Source organism: Wolffia australiana, chromosome 16, assembly GCF_029677425.1.
Source record: "Wolffia australiana isolate 7733 chromosome 16, ASM2967742v1".
Classification (NCBI taxonomy): Eukaryota; Viridiplantae; Streptophyta; class Magnoliopsida; order Alismatales; family Araceae; genus Wolffia; species Wolffia australiana.
This window is the reverse complement of record NC_135850.1, coordinates 3657249-3672772: the sequence shown is the minus strand read 5'-3', so window position 1 is coordinate 3672772 and position 15524 is coordinate 3657249. Positions and strand designations below refer to the sequence as shown.

Here is a 15524-nt window from a genome sequence, read left to right as displayed (position 1 = left end):
AAAAAAAACAAGAAGAAGAAGACGAAAGAACACAACGCCACTCGAGATTCACATGTCTTGTAATGGAGTGTATGGAGAAGAATACAGGCGAGGCGAATCCAAAGCACCCAACACCATAAACACGAAGAAGGAGAAGAAGGAGATGACGATGATGATGATGATGATGAAGAGAGAGACATGACATACAGGAAGAGGGCTTCAAATCTCGGCGCTTGACTCGTCCTTGGCGGGGCCGCTGGACCGTTGGATTTCCTCGATCTTGGCAACGATCTCGGCCATGGCGGGGCGGCTGTCGGGGTACTGCGCGGTGCAGTCAACGGCGAGCTGCAGCAGCTGCATCATCTCCTCCTCCGCGCTCTGGAACCGGAGCAGCTCTGAGTCAAACACTTCGGCGGTCCACTCCTCCCGAACCACAGACTGCACCCACCGCGGCAGGTCAACGCCCTCGTCGTTGAGCAGCGCCTGAGCCGGCGCCTTCCCGGTCAACAGCTCCAGCAGCAGCACGCCGAAGCTGTACACGTCGGCCTTCTGCGAGATCCGCCGCGGGTCCGTCACCTCCGGCGCGCGGTACCCAGCGAGCCGGTTGGGCGCGGCGGCCGCCGCGCCGCCGCCCAGCTGGGCTAGCCCGTGGTCCGACACCTTCGCGCCGGCCGGCTTGTCCATCAGCACGTTCGAGCTTTTAATATTCCCATGGGACGAGCTCGGGGAGATGGAGTGTATGTACTCTATCCCTCTCGCCGCCGCCAGCGCTATGCTCACCCTCGTCTCCCAGTGCAACGGCGACCTCCCCGCCCCCCGGCTCCCTACATCCCCATGATGATCATGATGATGATGATGATGATGATGATGATGATGATGATGATGATGGGTTTGTGAGTTTGTACCGTGGAGGAGGGAGGAGAGGCTGCCCATGGGCATGTAGTCGTAGACGATGAGCTTCTCATCCTTGCTGAAGTAGTAGGCGAGGAGGGGGACGAGGTTGGGGTGGGACATGGATCCGACGGCCTCGATCTTCTCCCGGAACTCGTCTTCGGTCAGATTGACGTCGCGCAGGCGCTTGACCGCGACCACGGTGCCCATCTCGAGGACGGCCTTGTAGGCTGTACCGAAGGTGCCCTTCCCGAGCACCTCCGCCGAGGCTCTCAGCAGATCCTCGAGATCGAAGACGCGGTTCCCGTTCCCGCAGAAGACCAGCTTCTTGCTCTGCGCTTCGGGCTTCGCGCGGGGGGCGGCGGCCGCCGCCGCCGCCGATCTCGTCGCCACCGCCGCCGCAGCCGCCGCCGCCGCGGCGGCCCCGGCTTCCTCTTCTTCGCTGATCGCCTTGTCCCTCGCCTCCGCCGGCTTCGCCGCCGACACGCCAGCGGATCTGGTCTTGCTCTTCCGCCTGCAGACGAAGCAGAGCAAGAGTATGACGAGAAGCAGGCCGACGACGGAGCCGACTACAATGCCGGCGATGGCCCCGCCGGAGAGCTTATTCTTCTTCTTGTTGTTGCCGCTGGTTGACGGTGGGGGGCCGTTGACGTTCTCTCCCGGGCAAGGGCTCGAGGGCAGGCCGCAGACCTGCAGGCCGAGGAAGGAGCTCGCCGGCTGGGACCGGAGCCGCGCGGGGATGGACCCATTGATCTGGTTGTAGGAGACGTTAAACTGGTCCAGCGTGAGGTTCAGATCCGGGATCTGGCCCGAGAGCCGGTTCCGGTCCAGGTACAGCGTGCGGAGCCGCTTAAGCTCGCCGAGTCCCGCGGGGATCTCGCCCGTGAACCCGTTATCGGCGAGGTTGAGCCGCACGAGATTGACTAAGGAGGAGATGGACGGCGGGATCTCCCCCGAGAATCGGTTACCGTGGAGGTAGAGGTTCCGGAGGTCCACCAGACCGGCGAGATCGGACGGCAGAGGGCCGGAGAGGGCGTTGTAGCGGAGGCTGAGCGTCCTCAGAGCCGTCAGATTGCTGAAGACGCCGTCGGGGATCTCGCCGATGAGGCCGGCGCCGGGGAGACGGAGGACGACGACGCGGTCGGACTGGCAGACCACGCCCACCCAATCGCACGGCGAGACCGTCTCGTTCCAGGAGACGGCATTTCGACCCACTGCATCGCGGAGCACCAGAAGCACCGCCTTCTCCGCCTCCAGATCCGCATTTCCCGGAATCGCGAGCCACAGCGCCGCCAAGAACAACACACACGCCGCCGCCGCCGCCATTGTCTTCTCTCTCTAGACCTCACTCCATGGAATCCCCCCCTTTCTCTCTCTAGAGCTCTCTCTTCTGGCGGAGAGGGCGGCGGGATGGGGGAAGAAGACGATGCGAGGAGAAAAGGGCAGGAGACTGAGCCAGCGGAGCGAGCAGACAGCTGTGTTACTGTAATGGGCGGGCCGCGGTCGAGATTACCATTATAAATAAAATAAATAAATTAAAACCCTAAGCCCCCCTCATCGGCTGACGTCATTATTCATTTTATCACGTTTGCGGATAAAATTGCATTGATTGGTTTTTTTTAATTGACAGTACCGCATGTGCCGTCGGGCCTACGACGGTACCGCTTCAGATCCCGCCACGTACCCCATGACAACGGGAAAGTACCCCCGCGAATCGCGATCTACGGTGGGACGACGCGGGTCGTCCGATCGATGGACCCGACAGCCTGTCAGGAGTACTACTCTCGCGATGCGAGAGGAAAATCATAGAAAAAGAAAAGGCTTGAAAATGGACTGAAGTTTGACTTTTTGGGAATAATTGCCCTTGATTCTGCTACGTCCCCTTGCTTCTGATGTCAGAGATGGAGAGATGGATGACTTGTATTAATGCATTCGCTATCTTGAATATATGTAAGGCTTATGTCAACTTCGGAAACCATAGGACGACTAATCCAAATTTTAGAAATTAATTTTTAAAGTTGACTGATGATATTACTGCTTTGAAGCGGCAAAGTGTTATTTTACTTCTTCCAAAGATTCCTAATGCTCAATTCGTGGCTCTCTTTAAATTCTTTTCATTTCGCTATCGTCGCCCGACTTTAGAAAATACAAGCTGTCAGAAATGAAATTAGCATTATGTCAGTAGGCACTAGAGAGATCTACATCGATCGCCAAAGAGCTAAACTTATTTTACGTTTCTATTTAATTGGCTAATGGCCGAAATGGAAAATTAAGAAAAAGCGAAAAAAATGAACAGTCTGATAAGATTAGCACGGCCAAAGAAGGTTGCTGGACTTGGACAATCTGATCTTCAAAGAAGATGGAGCCTGAAACCCTAGAAAAGTCTTCAAAGACTCCCAAGTGATGTAAATCTACATATTAAAGACGTCAAAACCAGGTTGATGGGGACCGAACAGCAAAACATAAGCTAGGAAAATACGGAGCAAATGTAAGCTCTCATTTTCTTAAATGCAAATATGTGTGTATTAAATAACACAAAGTAACTATAAATTCCACTAGTAGTAGAGATTAAGACTTTTCAATGGCTGTCGGCACAATGTACATTTGTAGTAATTGTGTGGTTTTTATTATAATTGTGCGGTTTTTATTATAATTCGAGAGAATGGAGTTCTCTTATCTTTTCTCAGAAGTACCTGGGTCGCGGACCAATTTAGGAAAAATAGGCCAACATGGCACTAGACGTGGCCATTCTGTTCTTTTCGTGCGAATTTGTGTGAAATCATTCGTTCTGTTCTATTTTCCGAAGAGAACAAAAATGAATTCGAACAGAACATCACACAGACCCGTGTGCGGTTCCTTTGTTTGCTTTGTGCTAATTTTGTTCTAGTTTTGTGCGAATATGCGAATTTTGTTCGTTTTTTTTTTAAAGAATAGAACAAAGAACAAGGCTCTGTGCGGTTCTTTTGTGCAATTTTTTTTTTCATTTCTAACAAACAGAACAGAACAACCATGTCTACATGACACTGAATGTTGGTTGGATCTAGGGATGGGAAATTCCCTGTTAGGCGACAAAGAAACAGGGAAAAATTCTTGTTCGTATTTGTGTTTGGTTCATTCGTGAACAAGGGTGAGCAAATGGGAAGGAGAGGGGGTTTGGGGAGAAAGAGGTTCGGGGAGCGAAGGGGACCGAGCGAGCAAGAGAGAGAGAGAGAGAGAGAGAGAGAGAGAGAGAGAGAGAGAGAGAGAGAGAGAGAGAGGGAGAGAGGGGGAGAGAGAGAGAGAGAGAGCACGGGAGAGGGAGCAGGGAGAGTGAGAGAGAGGGAGGGGCGGAGGGGAGAGGTGGGGGACGAGAGGCAGGAGAGGAGGGCAGAGAGAGAGAGAGAGAGATGGCCATTCTCCCTCTCTCTCTTTGATAGTGTGAAAAAACTACTATTATTATTGTAATAATAATAATGTTTTATATTGTAAACAATAACCTCGGGAGTGTTCACGGTCCAATTTTGACCGTTCGCAAACATTTTTCCCCATCCCTAATTGGATTTAATATTGCTTTCATATTAGAATTGTTCCAAATATTGTTGTCTTACCTAGCAACCTGCTTCTTGAGATATTTTCACAGTAGATCGACCACGTTACAAAATCAACTCTTAAATTTTCTGATTTAAATGCTCTGATTTTCCATTGAAGATCGACTCACATTTATAAAGTCTACACGGGGGCAAAAATATAAAACGAGTACTAGCTCTGCGTTCCAAAATTCCAAACAGGAAAACAGATAATTTTGCAAGTGCACCCAAATAATGAAGAATGCATGGTCTAGAAGATTTTTTAAAAAAAATACGAACATATTTTGCGTCAATGACGTGGTGTGAGGCCGCAAATAAAACCTTCTGATCTTTGAAAGGGCCAATTTAGCAATGAACAGGACCAAACCCACAAAGGCTTGCCACTTAGCCGGGGAGCAGCACAACTCACAGATCTGTTTCCTGTGAAAATTTTCAACAAGTTTTTAACTTTTTCAATCAGATTTTTCCACAACATCTGCGTTCGGTATCGCGTGCCCACAACTCATAGAGAAACACTTTTTCCAATCAGATTTTTTTTTAAACATACTTTCCAATCAGATTATACTGGAAAATAGTTGAAGTTAAGAAATGTGATAGGAACCCACTAGGGAATGGGAGGACACCCTATTTAGAGGGAAACATGCATAAGGGAAAAGACACAGTTATCCCTCGGAGGGGGTTTGGGGATTAGGAATTGTATCAAAATGGGCCTATGCCAAGAAGGGCTTTTTACAGATCCACATATTTCTCAAATTTGCAAGCTTCAGTAAAATTATAAAATTTTAAGACAAGAACAAAACGAGAGCATACGTAATCAGGAATGACAAGAGAGCCGATTACCAACGCAAACAAAAAAATCAATTTTAGTTTTCCTTTCAAAAAAATATATCCTGACCCAACTCATTCATTAAATTTACAAACATTAGCACGCCCTTGGGCACCAAGAGACAAATTGTTCCTGCAAAGCTGAGAATTTTTAACAACTTTACTTGGCAAATTAACAACGAGAAAATATAATCTCTTCACCGATACTCAGACACCTCAAACATGAAAAATCCCCTCAGACATTCACGAAAATCGACGAAATAGTAGACAGTATTCAGCTAGAAATTAAGGCCCACGAACAGAGCGCGATTAGGTCAAAAATCAAGCCCTAAACGGCAAGCAAGGCCTAATTCACAACTGATACCAGCGATAATCTTCAGCCACAGACGGTTGACGCTCGAAGATCAACCCATTAAAGAGCAACACAAGCGGATCAGTCCTCATTCCTGAGCTTTTCAAGACGCTGCGACAACTGCTGTTGACGGATCACGAGGTGGGTGACGGAGAAGAGGAGCCAATACAAGAGGAGGGTCGCGGCAATGAGAAGGGCGTTGCGCTGGCTCTTCATCACAGACTTCTGATGGCGTATGTACTCAGATGGGGTGCAAGCGTGCTCATCCCCGCAGCTGGGTCGATTCTCGTACTTCCAGTAGATATCCATCAATAGAAAGAGGCAGAAAGGAACCACCGATAGCAGAGGTTTGAGGGTGTTCTTGGTGACCGCGACGAGGCCTTTTCGAAGGCCGTCGAGTCCTGGCAACGTTAGCAGAAGTAACATCACCGCCTCGGCTCCCGCGGCGTAGCTCAGCACGACCCATTCGAGCGCCATCGCAGCAGAACGAAACCCTAAACGAGAATTGATCGGCCGGAGAAGGGAGACGAGGAAAAAGCTTAGATCTAGAACTAGAAGAGGAGTCGCTGCTTTTTATGCCTTGCCTTCCCCCGCGACACCTGGCTTGCTTCTTGGCGAAGAATGAGAGAGCACAAATTATTGGGCCTTATAGGCATAATTTGTTGTTATAGATTGATGGGCTGGTGGGCTTATAGACCAAATGAGTGGACCACGATATTATTAATATCTAGTAATTTATAAATCACTAGATATTATTGTATGTAATATGGAGAATTTTAGGGTGCTACTATAGTGCAGGGACTCAGACGGGACGGTTTTCTTGTCCCAGGACGAAAAAATTGTCACGCTCGCGAGGTTGGACGAAAATCGGGACGGAAATTAATCCTGATACCTCTGGACGGGACGGTTTTCCGTCCATCTCGAGGTCTCGGATGAAAAAAATCGTCCCGTCCCGAAGTCTCGGACGCGAAAACCGTCTCGTCCGCGTCCCTCCACTGATTTCTAGCGTCGGAGGGGATGATCTTCGTCCCGTCCCGTCCATCGTCCATGTCCCGGATGATCCAGAACTATAGAAGTTCAGGGACACGGTTGGACAATTCATGATGAAAATTCATTCCGTCTGCAAGGTTGGACAAAAATTGGGACGGAAATTCATCCCATGACCTCCGGGCAGGACAGTTTTTTATGTAACACAACCGGGATCAAACGGCTCGTGTTACACCACAGGGTACAATTGAGGATAAATGATGCAAATCGTAGAATGATGTGATCGTTAATAACTTCAATGAGAAGCATGTCAAAACCAAGTGATCCGAGATGTAACACAGATAACGGTTCAAGGGATTAGGGCACGGACTAGCTCCCAATGTCCCGAAGGCTCGGTTCGAAGGCCGACGGGATGGGGGACGTCCACCGTCCGTGAGCGTGAGGTTGGACAAAAATCGGGACAAAAATTCATCCTGAGACCTCCAGACGGGATAGTTTTTGTCCCCTCAGACAAAAAAATCGTTCCGTCCGGAGCTATCCGACAAAATAAACCATCCCGTTCGCGTCTCTCCCCTGATTCCGAACGTCGGAGGGGATGGTCTTCGTCCCATCTCGTCCATCATCCACGTCCCGGATGATCCAGAACTATAGTAATGCAGGGATGTGGACGGGACAATATTTTCATCCCAGGATGCAAAAATCATCCCCTCTGCGAGGTTGGATGAAAATCGGGATGGAAATTTGTCCCGGGACCTCTGCACGCGATAGTATTCGTCCACTTGAACGAAAATACCTTCCTGTCTGGAGGTCTTGGATGAAAAAACCATCTCGTCCACATCCCTGCACTGATTCTGGATGTTGGACGGGACGATCTTTGTCCCGTCCCATCCTCCATCCACGTCCTGGGCGATCCGAAACTATATTAGTGCAAGGACGCAAACAGGACAGTTTTTTCATCCCAGGACACAAAAATCATCCCATCCGCGAGGTTGCGCAAAATAGGGACGGAAATTCATCCTGAGACCTCATGACGAGACAGTTTCCGTCCACTCGGAGAAAAAAAACGTCCTGCCTAGAGATCTTAGACGAAAAAATCATCACGTTGCGTCCCTTCACTGATTCCGGACGTCGGATGGGATGATGTTCCTCCCGTCCCATCCATCATCCACGTCCTGGACGATCCAGAACTATATTAGTTCAGGGATGCTGACGGGACAGTTTTCTCATCCCAGGATGAAAAAATCATCCTGTCCATGAGGTTGGACAAAAATCGGGATGGAAATTTGTCGCGAGACCTCCGGACGGGATAGTTTTCATCCACTCAGACAAAAAGACCGCCCCGCCAGCAGGTCTCGGATGAAAAATCGTCTACCCCCCCCGACCCTCCACTGATTTCGGATGTCAGACGAGATGATCTTCATCCCATCCGGTCCATCGTCCATGTCCTGGACAATCTGGAACTATGACTGGTGGGGTTTTGACCCATATGAATGGACCATGATATTATTAATATCTAGTAATGCATAAATTATTGGAATATTCTTGTATGTAATAGGAGAATATTAGGGTGCTACCATGTAGATAATGATTTAGAAAACAGAGGTGGGTCCTATATGGATTTTGTTCCACAATGATGTCTGATGATGGCCCTAGATAATGGGGAATTATCTTTAAGGTATCCATTATCAGAACTGTTATGCATGTGTGTATATGATTTAAATTGATTGTTATGTTTTGATATCTGCATTCATGAAATGGATAATGGACACTGAATACTAATTTATTTAATTATTTTCTATATTTTAACTCATTTTATCTCTTGATTCATATTTTATTAATTTATTTCAACTTAATGTGTTTTATTCTATATTAATTTGTAGTTCATAACTGATATTTATTATTATTCATAAATTCATTATTTTTCATGAGAATCAAATTGAGAGCTAGAGGTAAAGGCATCAGTGGTGTGAAGCAAACGACGATAGTATGAGGAGATGGTAGAAGTTGTCGATGGGCGGCAATTAAGTTGGAAAGTTATTGATGAATATTATGTGGCACGAAGCATAATTACACTATCATATCTCATTTATGTTAGTTGAATTAATTCAATTCAAAATTATTCTTGTGTGACACACAGAATGAATACACGTAATAATTGAGTGAATAATGATGTGATCTTAATATGGAGATCATTGGTCATATATTCCTAATTTACCTTTTTAAAGGATACTCAATATGGAGATCAAACTATTAGGATAGAATGGGACTATGTAGTCCCACTCATATCATGAGTTTGGCTGATCCCATATCCAGTAGTGTGGAAACACTAAAGATAAATATTGAATGTTATTTTGTAAAATTAATCAGGATGAATCCCTGAATGTTACTATACCAGCGATCAGGTTAATTCACGCCATAGTTGTGTAAGTAGTTAATAAACTTGAGAGGACAAAAACATTGTACTTATACTAGGAGCTTCTAGTTCTTACTCATAGAATTTCAAACCATTTGTGCATCAAGAAGGTGACTAAGTGATCAAGATGGGATCGATTGCTCTTGATATTGGATGAGAAAGCTCACGGAAGAGGATGTAGTAAAGTCCTCAACTAAGGTATTACATTAATTTATTTACATAAATTATTCTGTATTTAATTATCATCTTCCTTATATCACATTTTTTAATTTGCAAATTTTTTCTGTATGCCCTAATAACCATATACTTTTTGTTCCTTTTGGAGACGAACCTTGCTCATCATTAACTAATCGAATTGTCTTATGATTCAAGGTTTATAATCGTGTATTGATTAACAAAATGACAATGATAAATTAATACCCTGAAGTAGAGTTCATCAATCAAGGTTGTAAAGTGGTAGTTCATATTTAACAAGATTGATAAGAATGATACAATATGTAAGAAAGTAATGGAGGATGTGTTTAGTTTTATGGCTTTGATTTGGATGAAACTAAAGAGATTTGTGCAGCAAAAAACTTTAAACAGAAGTTCAACAGTATTAGAAAATTGTAGATCCAATCACTAGTGCACTGATGAAATCTGTGATTTCTCTATTCCTTATGCAAGACACAACATATATCCACGTGGTCCCTAACATTGCATTATCCTCCTCCATCTTGCCGAGTCTCATTGACACTTCACCATTGTCGTTACCCCATTCCACAAACACTGGGAATGGAGAGGAGCACAGGGGAGAAGTTACAATAAGGGTAGAGCCCTACATAATTCAGGCCTGTGTGAATTTCCTTCAAAGGCCTTTCCTTGTTAATAGTAATTAGATTTTATATAGAAATCACCAAAGTTTAAGTATATCTTTCAACATCCAAAAGAGCATTTGTGTGTGATCATCTGGGCCCCAATATTAGGCTATTTAATGACTCCAATGGACCAACAAGCTTTATTGGGGAAGATGCAACTTAATTGATGATAGGTCAGTTTAATCAAAGCTGTATATCCAAGGTCAAAGAGTGACTCACACAGTCGCGACATGAATCAAGCTGATTGACAACTTGATATAAAGGATTCATACATATCCATTGAATGAACTCTCTCTGCTGTAGAGCACCCACTGTTTATCCTTATAATCTCCAAAGTAATTGTTACGGGACTGGACTGTATAATGTTATTCTATATAGATATTTCGATCCTTCTTGAGTAACCTCTTAATATGAAAATTTTGAATACTTGCTTAAAGACTAGAAATCTTTGTACTGTGATATCATCATAGTTCACTAAATGAAATCATTTATTCATGGAATTTGTCATACGCTTGATGTGCATTATAATAAATAGCTTGTATTAATGGATAATGAACAAGATGCGGGATTGAGATTGGCTTGTAAGCCACATATATTTTCATGAAATACATCAGATGTCATTATCATTAAAATGATTATATGTGTGTTATGAATACTAAAATGATTAAATCTATTTTTAGAATCATATGCTGATTATTTTTGATTTTTTGAATGTTGGGTACTTTTATAAAATCATGTGATATCATATTCTAAACTAAAATTATTTTTAAGATTTTCATATATTTTTAAAACTTTTATGACATTAAAATAATGAATATAGGAAGTTTGTAAGTGTCTAGTGGCCATTAGTGTGGAGATATATTTATCCTCACTTAGTATAAATAAGGGAAAGTCCTGAATCAGAATCACTCAAGCTAGAATTGTTTAGGGCCCTACCCATCTTTTCCCTTCTCCCCTTTGTTTCTCTCCATTTCCAATGCAATCGAGATGGTGTAACAAGGACAGTGGAGCATTTAGAGGCTGCACACTTAAGCAGTTAAACACCTCTTACTTGAGGAATCGAGAAATCATGGATATGGTACATGGATAGTTGACTTAATCAATAGGCTTCTAGTGCCTTTAGGATTCTATTCATTGTTTTTTGTTGTCTGAATCCATTTTTTCCATCTAAATCAAGGACAATATTAGCATAATAGTTGGTTTGTTATCACCACCAACCATGTATGCATGCCTTGTTCGGGCAACTGCTCTGTGGGCGATTGCACATTCATGATGGCCTACCAAACACAAGGCTGATATGGACGATTCTTGTGATGCCAAGTGTAGCGGCACACAGCCACTGTTAGCGAGTCATGTAATCCCTAATAGGCATTATAGATTTATTCAAATGGGCTGTTTGTGGTGATATACGCTGCTATCGTTGACATCCACCCAAAATGGCATACAAAAGAAACTTTTTAGACAACATTTTGAACATTTTGGAAGGCCAAGCTTAATCAAAACCCTAGAACTGGCTTTGATATCTGGCTCATGTTTTTTAGACTTTATTAATTGTCCAAAATTGAATTACTACTTGGAAGTCATAAAAATCCATTCAGAGTAAACTATAATACTTATAATGATTACATCACATTATGTGGAGCTTATTCCACTCTCACTTTTCTCTAATACGAGTTTCTTCAAGTTATTCACAAGCCCAACCTCTACACATATACAAACGACCAACGCAACAAATGGTCTCCTCTTGAACTTCTCCAATCTTCTTTGAAGATCTAGTTTATCTTCCCACCAACACGTCTTAGAAGAAGGACAAGCTTTTTAAGTGAGCAAGAAGACATGGGGTTTGTCTAGATCTGGCTGTATAGTTCCGGATCATCCCTGACGTGAACGATGGACGGGACGGGACAAATTTTGTCCCGTCTGACATTTGGATATAGTGTAGGGATGAAGGACGGGACAAATGTTTGTTTGACGGTACAAAAATTGTCCCCTCTAGTTCTCCTGGGACAAATTCTTGTCCCGTCCGGGAAAAAAACCATCACATCCCTCATCCTGGACAAAAAAAACATTTGATATTTTTAATATATTAATATTGATTTTTCTAAGTTTTTACTGAAATATGGATGAGAGAGAATTCAAATGGACATATGTAAAATTATTTCTGAGTGGCGTCAGTTTGCACACGCAAAACAATACAGGGACTCTGATGCAAATTGTCATAACAAGGCCACGTGGCTACATCTAAACCGTTGGATGTGAATCTGGTGGTTTTTCGTCCACATTTGTTCGTCCATCTTCCGAGACCTCCGGACAAACGGTTTTTTTGTCTCGCGGGACGAAAAGTGTCCCGTCCGGTGGTCCTTGGAACAAATTTTTTTTTGTCCCGAATTTTGCCCATACCCTTGGACGGGATGATTTTTTTGTCCCAGGATGAAAAAATCATACCATCCATGTCCCTGAACTATATCTGGCTGGCGTGGACACCTGTAATAGGTGGCCCCCTATATTTATGCTTAATTAGGAAATTTTCACTAAAGCCCTTATGAATTAAGTATTATCTATCAATGTATGTTGATCTTGTCAGTGTGATCCTATAAGTCAATTTATGAAACTAGTAAATGACTAATAACATTAATATAATAACATCCCTAGTTTTGTAAGTTTATTTGCACTAAAATGATTATTTATGTGTGTTAGATATGAGATTATGATTTTTCTATATTTTTGGTATTGTATAGATTTTAGTGACATCCGATTCATGGAGATAATAATTATATAAGTGGAAATATATTTATAGGAACTTTTTAATAAGTTTGTGACATTACATCAAAAGAAATATTACTTTTAGTTAAAATATATTTATGTTATTATTATATTTAAAATATATCGTATGGAACTATTTAACAAATTTTATGATTTTCTTATAGATTCCTGATATTTTTATACCATGCTATCAATCCAAAGAGACAGAATCTGAGTGCTACGAATGATTCAACTTAAAAATAACATTGTATAATCATCCACAACAAGTTCTATCCTGAAATTTGGATCATGGGTTTGTATTTAACTTTCTAAATTTTATGGGGGAGATAAATGTAGATAAATATACCCTTTGATTCATGTAAAAATGCCTTAGAATTGCTCCTACTCTAGTATGTCAAGTGAAAGAGAGTGGTTTTATGATGTATCGATTGAATTTAGAAAGTTAAAGAGAAGTGGAGGGGCTCACCCGATGGCACAAATTGCGTTGATCATGGTGGAACCCGTAAGGACCCACAGTGAGTGTTCATACACTTTGTCGTATTCTTGTAGAGATCATCCACATCCATCTCATTCATAATATTGATACACATACATTCATCTACATTATCTCATCCAAAAAATCCATGCACATCATTTTTCCATATCTAATTTATCTATCATTGTGATTAAACACACCCACTTATTCCATTAATCTATATCCTTACAGTTATTCTGCATTTATTAAATTTTTTTCCATAAAAATATTCCATCTTTATTCTTAATTATTAAAATATATTTTCTCATCTCCTATTCACTGTATAAAATACAATCAAATCCCATTATTTTTTCCCTGTAGAGACAACCCTTGTTCATCACTAACTAGAAAAATTATTTTATGATTCATGTTTTTAAAATTTTATTTATTGATTAACTCAAAAATAATTATGAAAAATTATTTACCTAAATGTAAGTTTTTCAATGACTCCATCCCAACCTTATTAATTAACTTTACCAACATATAGATTAATAAATAGACAATTGATTTAATTGAATTAGAAGGATAATATTCCACTTTGTAGGGTGCCAAGATACAACTATGGAAGATATAGAGAAGTAAATCAACTCTCTCACACATGTACAATCCTTCATCTACATGCGACTCTCAAATGACTTAGGGTGTGGTTAATGTTAATCTATCATTCTAGTAAGTAACGAACATCACTGGAGAACAACGTTCCCTAATATTTTAACTACCTTGGGAAATAATTTAAAGCATATTCCTTGAGTACACCCTGATGCATTATTATTATTATTATTTTAATATTATTTTTATCAGCATGTATGATCTAGGGCCTGGTTAATCATTAACCAATAATCATTCATTCTAGTGTGTATTGATACTAGTGTTTATTGGAGAATATCTTGCCCAATATATCCACTACATTGGCTAGTGTAGTCAATGCATCTTCTTTCATGAGATAATCTCCTCTTATACCAAGAGCGAAAAATCCAATTTTCACCCCTCAATCACCTTCATTTACTTCTTGCTATGTCCCAGCTAACCTAATTTGAATCCCCTAATTAAGGACTCAAAAATAAAAACAGGATGTCTTTGGTGTCTTAGGAATAAAATCAAAATTAGAGTAAAATTAGGATGTCATGAATTTGAGTTTAATCAATAAAATTTATAAACCTTTACTCATAGAATAATTTAATTAGTTAGTGATGAGCAAGGTTTCAGTCCACAGGGAATAGATTTTGGGAGATTGTTTTGTCTATCAGGTGAATTAAGATGATGAGAAGGCATACAAATTGCATAAGAGGTAGTTGTAGGATGAAGGTAGTGATCAGAGATAGGGAGAACACATATTTAACAAGAATAAGTCGAGTATTAGACTAGTGGTAGATATTGGATCGTGAATGAAGCAAGTGAACATGAGAGCGAGTGGATAAAGAAGATGTGAAGAGGTGATGATGAAACAAAATGAGAAACTGATGAGATAAGACGTATCAGATTTAGGCCTTAATAATTTGTGCTTGTAATAAAAGATAGGAAGGGTTCAAGGTGAGAGGAGATAGAGATGACACAATGAGACGTGATGATAAAGGTGGTGGAAGTAGGAGTTGAGTGATGAATGAGATGAAGGTATTAGTTTAGGTTTTCTTGGACAAATAGGGAGGGGACCACATGATGAGATTGTAATGGCATAGGTGATATGTGATGGATGGTAGATGAAACTCGATGGGGGGATGGATGTTGGATGATGATGGATGGTGATGATGAGTATGGCCTACCTAAATGAATGTGTTGAAGAATGATCAATGTAAAGCAAGAAACTAACCTTTAATCCCTATGTTCCGCTGGGATCAAGACATCTTCCTGATATAGGTCGTCTCCCCCCCACTTCTGTATTGACCTTCTCCAAGCACTCAAGACACCAAGAACAGTCTTGATGGAGCTTCAAAACTTCAACTTATTTTAATGTGCCTCTCTAGGAGGAATTTATATTAAAAATATTTTTGACAAAGGTGGGGGCTCAATTTATAGATTGAACCATATGGGTGGATAGAGAAAAAAAAGACAAAGCTACCCTCAAAATTTAAGCTGACTCAAAGGCTTGGATCATTATATATCAAACCTTGAAGTTGGAAAATTCCTAGTCATTGATTTACTCCAAAGATTTCTTTCTCCTCATCCTTATAAGTGTCATCATGATGTTTTCTAGGGTTTTGTTTCATCATCGCATCAAATGCAATCATTGGGTGATATTGCACCACATCATACTCGATCGACGATTCCCGTAGCACCATGAGCCGCATGTTAAAAATACAAAAATGTAAAAATAATAATGTATTAATAATAGTAATATTTACATAACAATAGGATGTGTGATGATAACAGCAAACCAGAT

The 15524-nt window shown here is 41.9% G+C and overlaps 2 protein-coding genes across 2 annotated transcripts; both read right to left on the bottom strand.

Annotated features, from left to right (window-relative positions):
- Window positions 1-18: 18 nt before the first annotated feature.
- LOC144713639 (putative inactive receptor kinase At1g48480) lies at window positions 19-2359 on the bottom strand. The gene is made up of 2 exons (XM_078588289.1): window positions 885-2359; window positions 19-803 (listed from the first exon to the last, which is right to left on the bottom strand). Exons 1-2 carry the CDS (start codon window positions 2194-2196, stop codon window positions 199-201), a joined length of 1917 nt encoding a protein of 638 aa, XP_078444415.1. The 5' UTR covers window positions 2197-2359; the 3' UTR covers window positions 19-198.
- A 3029-nt stretch (window positions 2360-5388) lies between these two features.
- On the bottom strand, window positions 5389-6233 carry LOC144713849 (uncharacterized). Its single transcript, XM_078588566.1, has one exon. It carries the CDS (start codon window positions 6088-6090, stop codon window positions 5695-5697), a length of 396 nt encoding a protein of 131 aa, XP_078444692.1. The 5' UTR covers window positions 6091-6233; the 3' UTR covers window positions 5389-5694.
- Between the last annotated feature and the right edge of the window lie 9291 nt (window positions 6234-15524).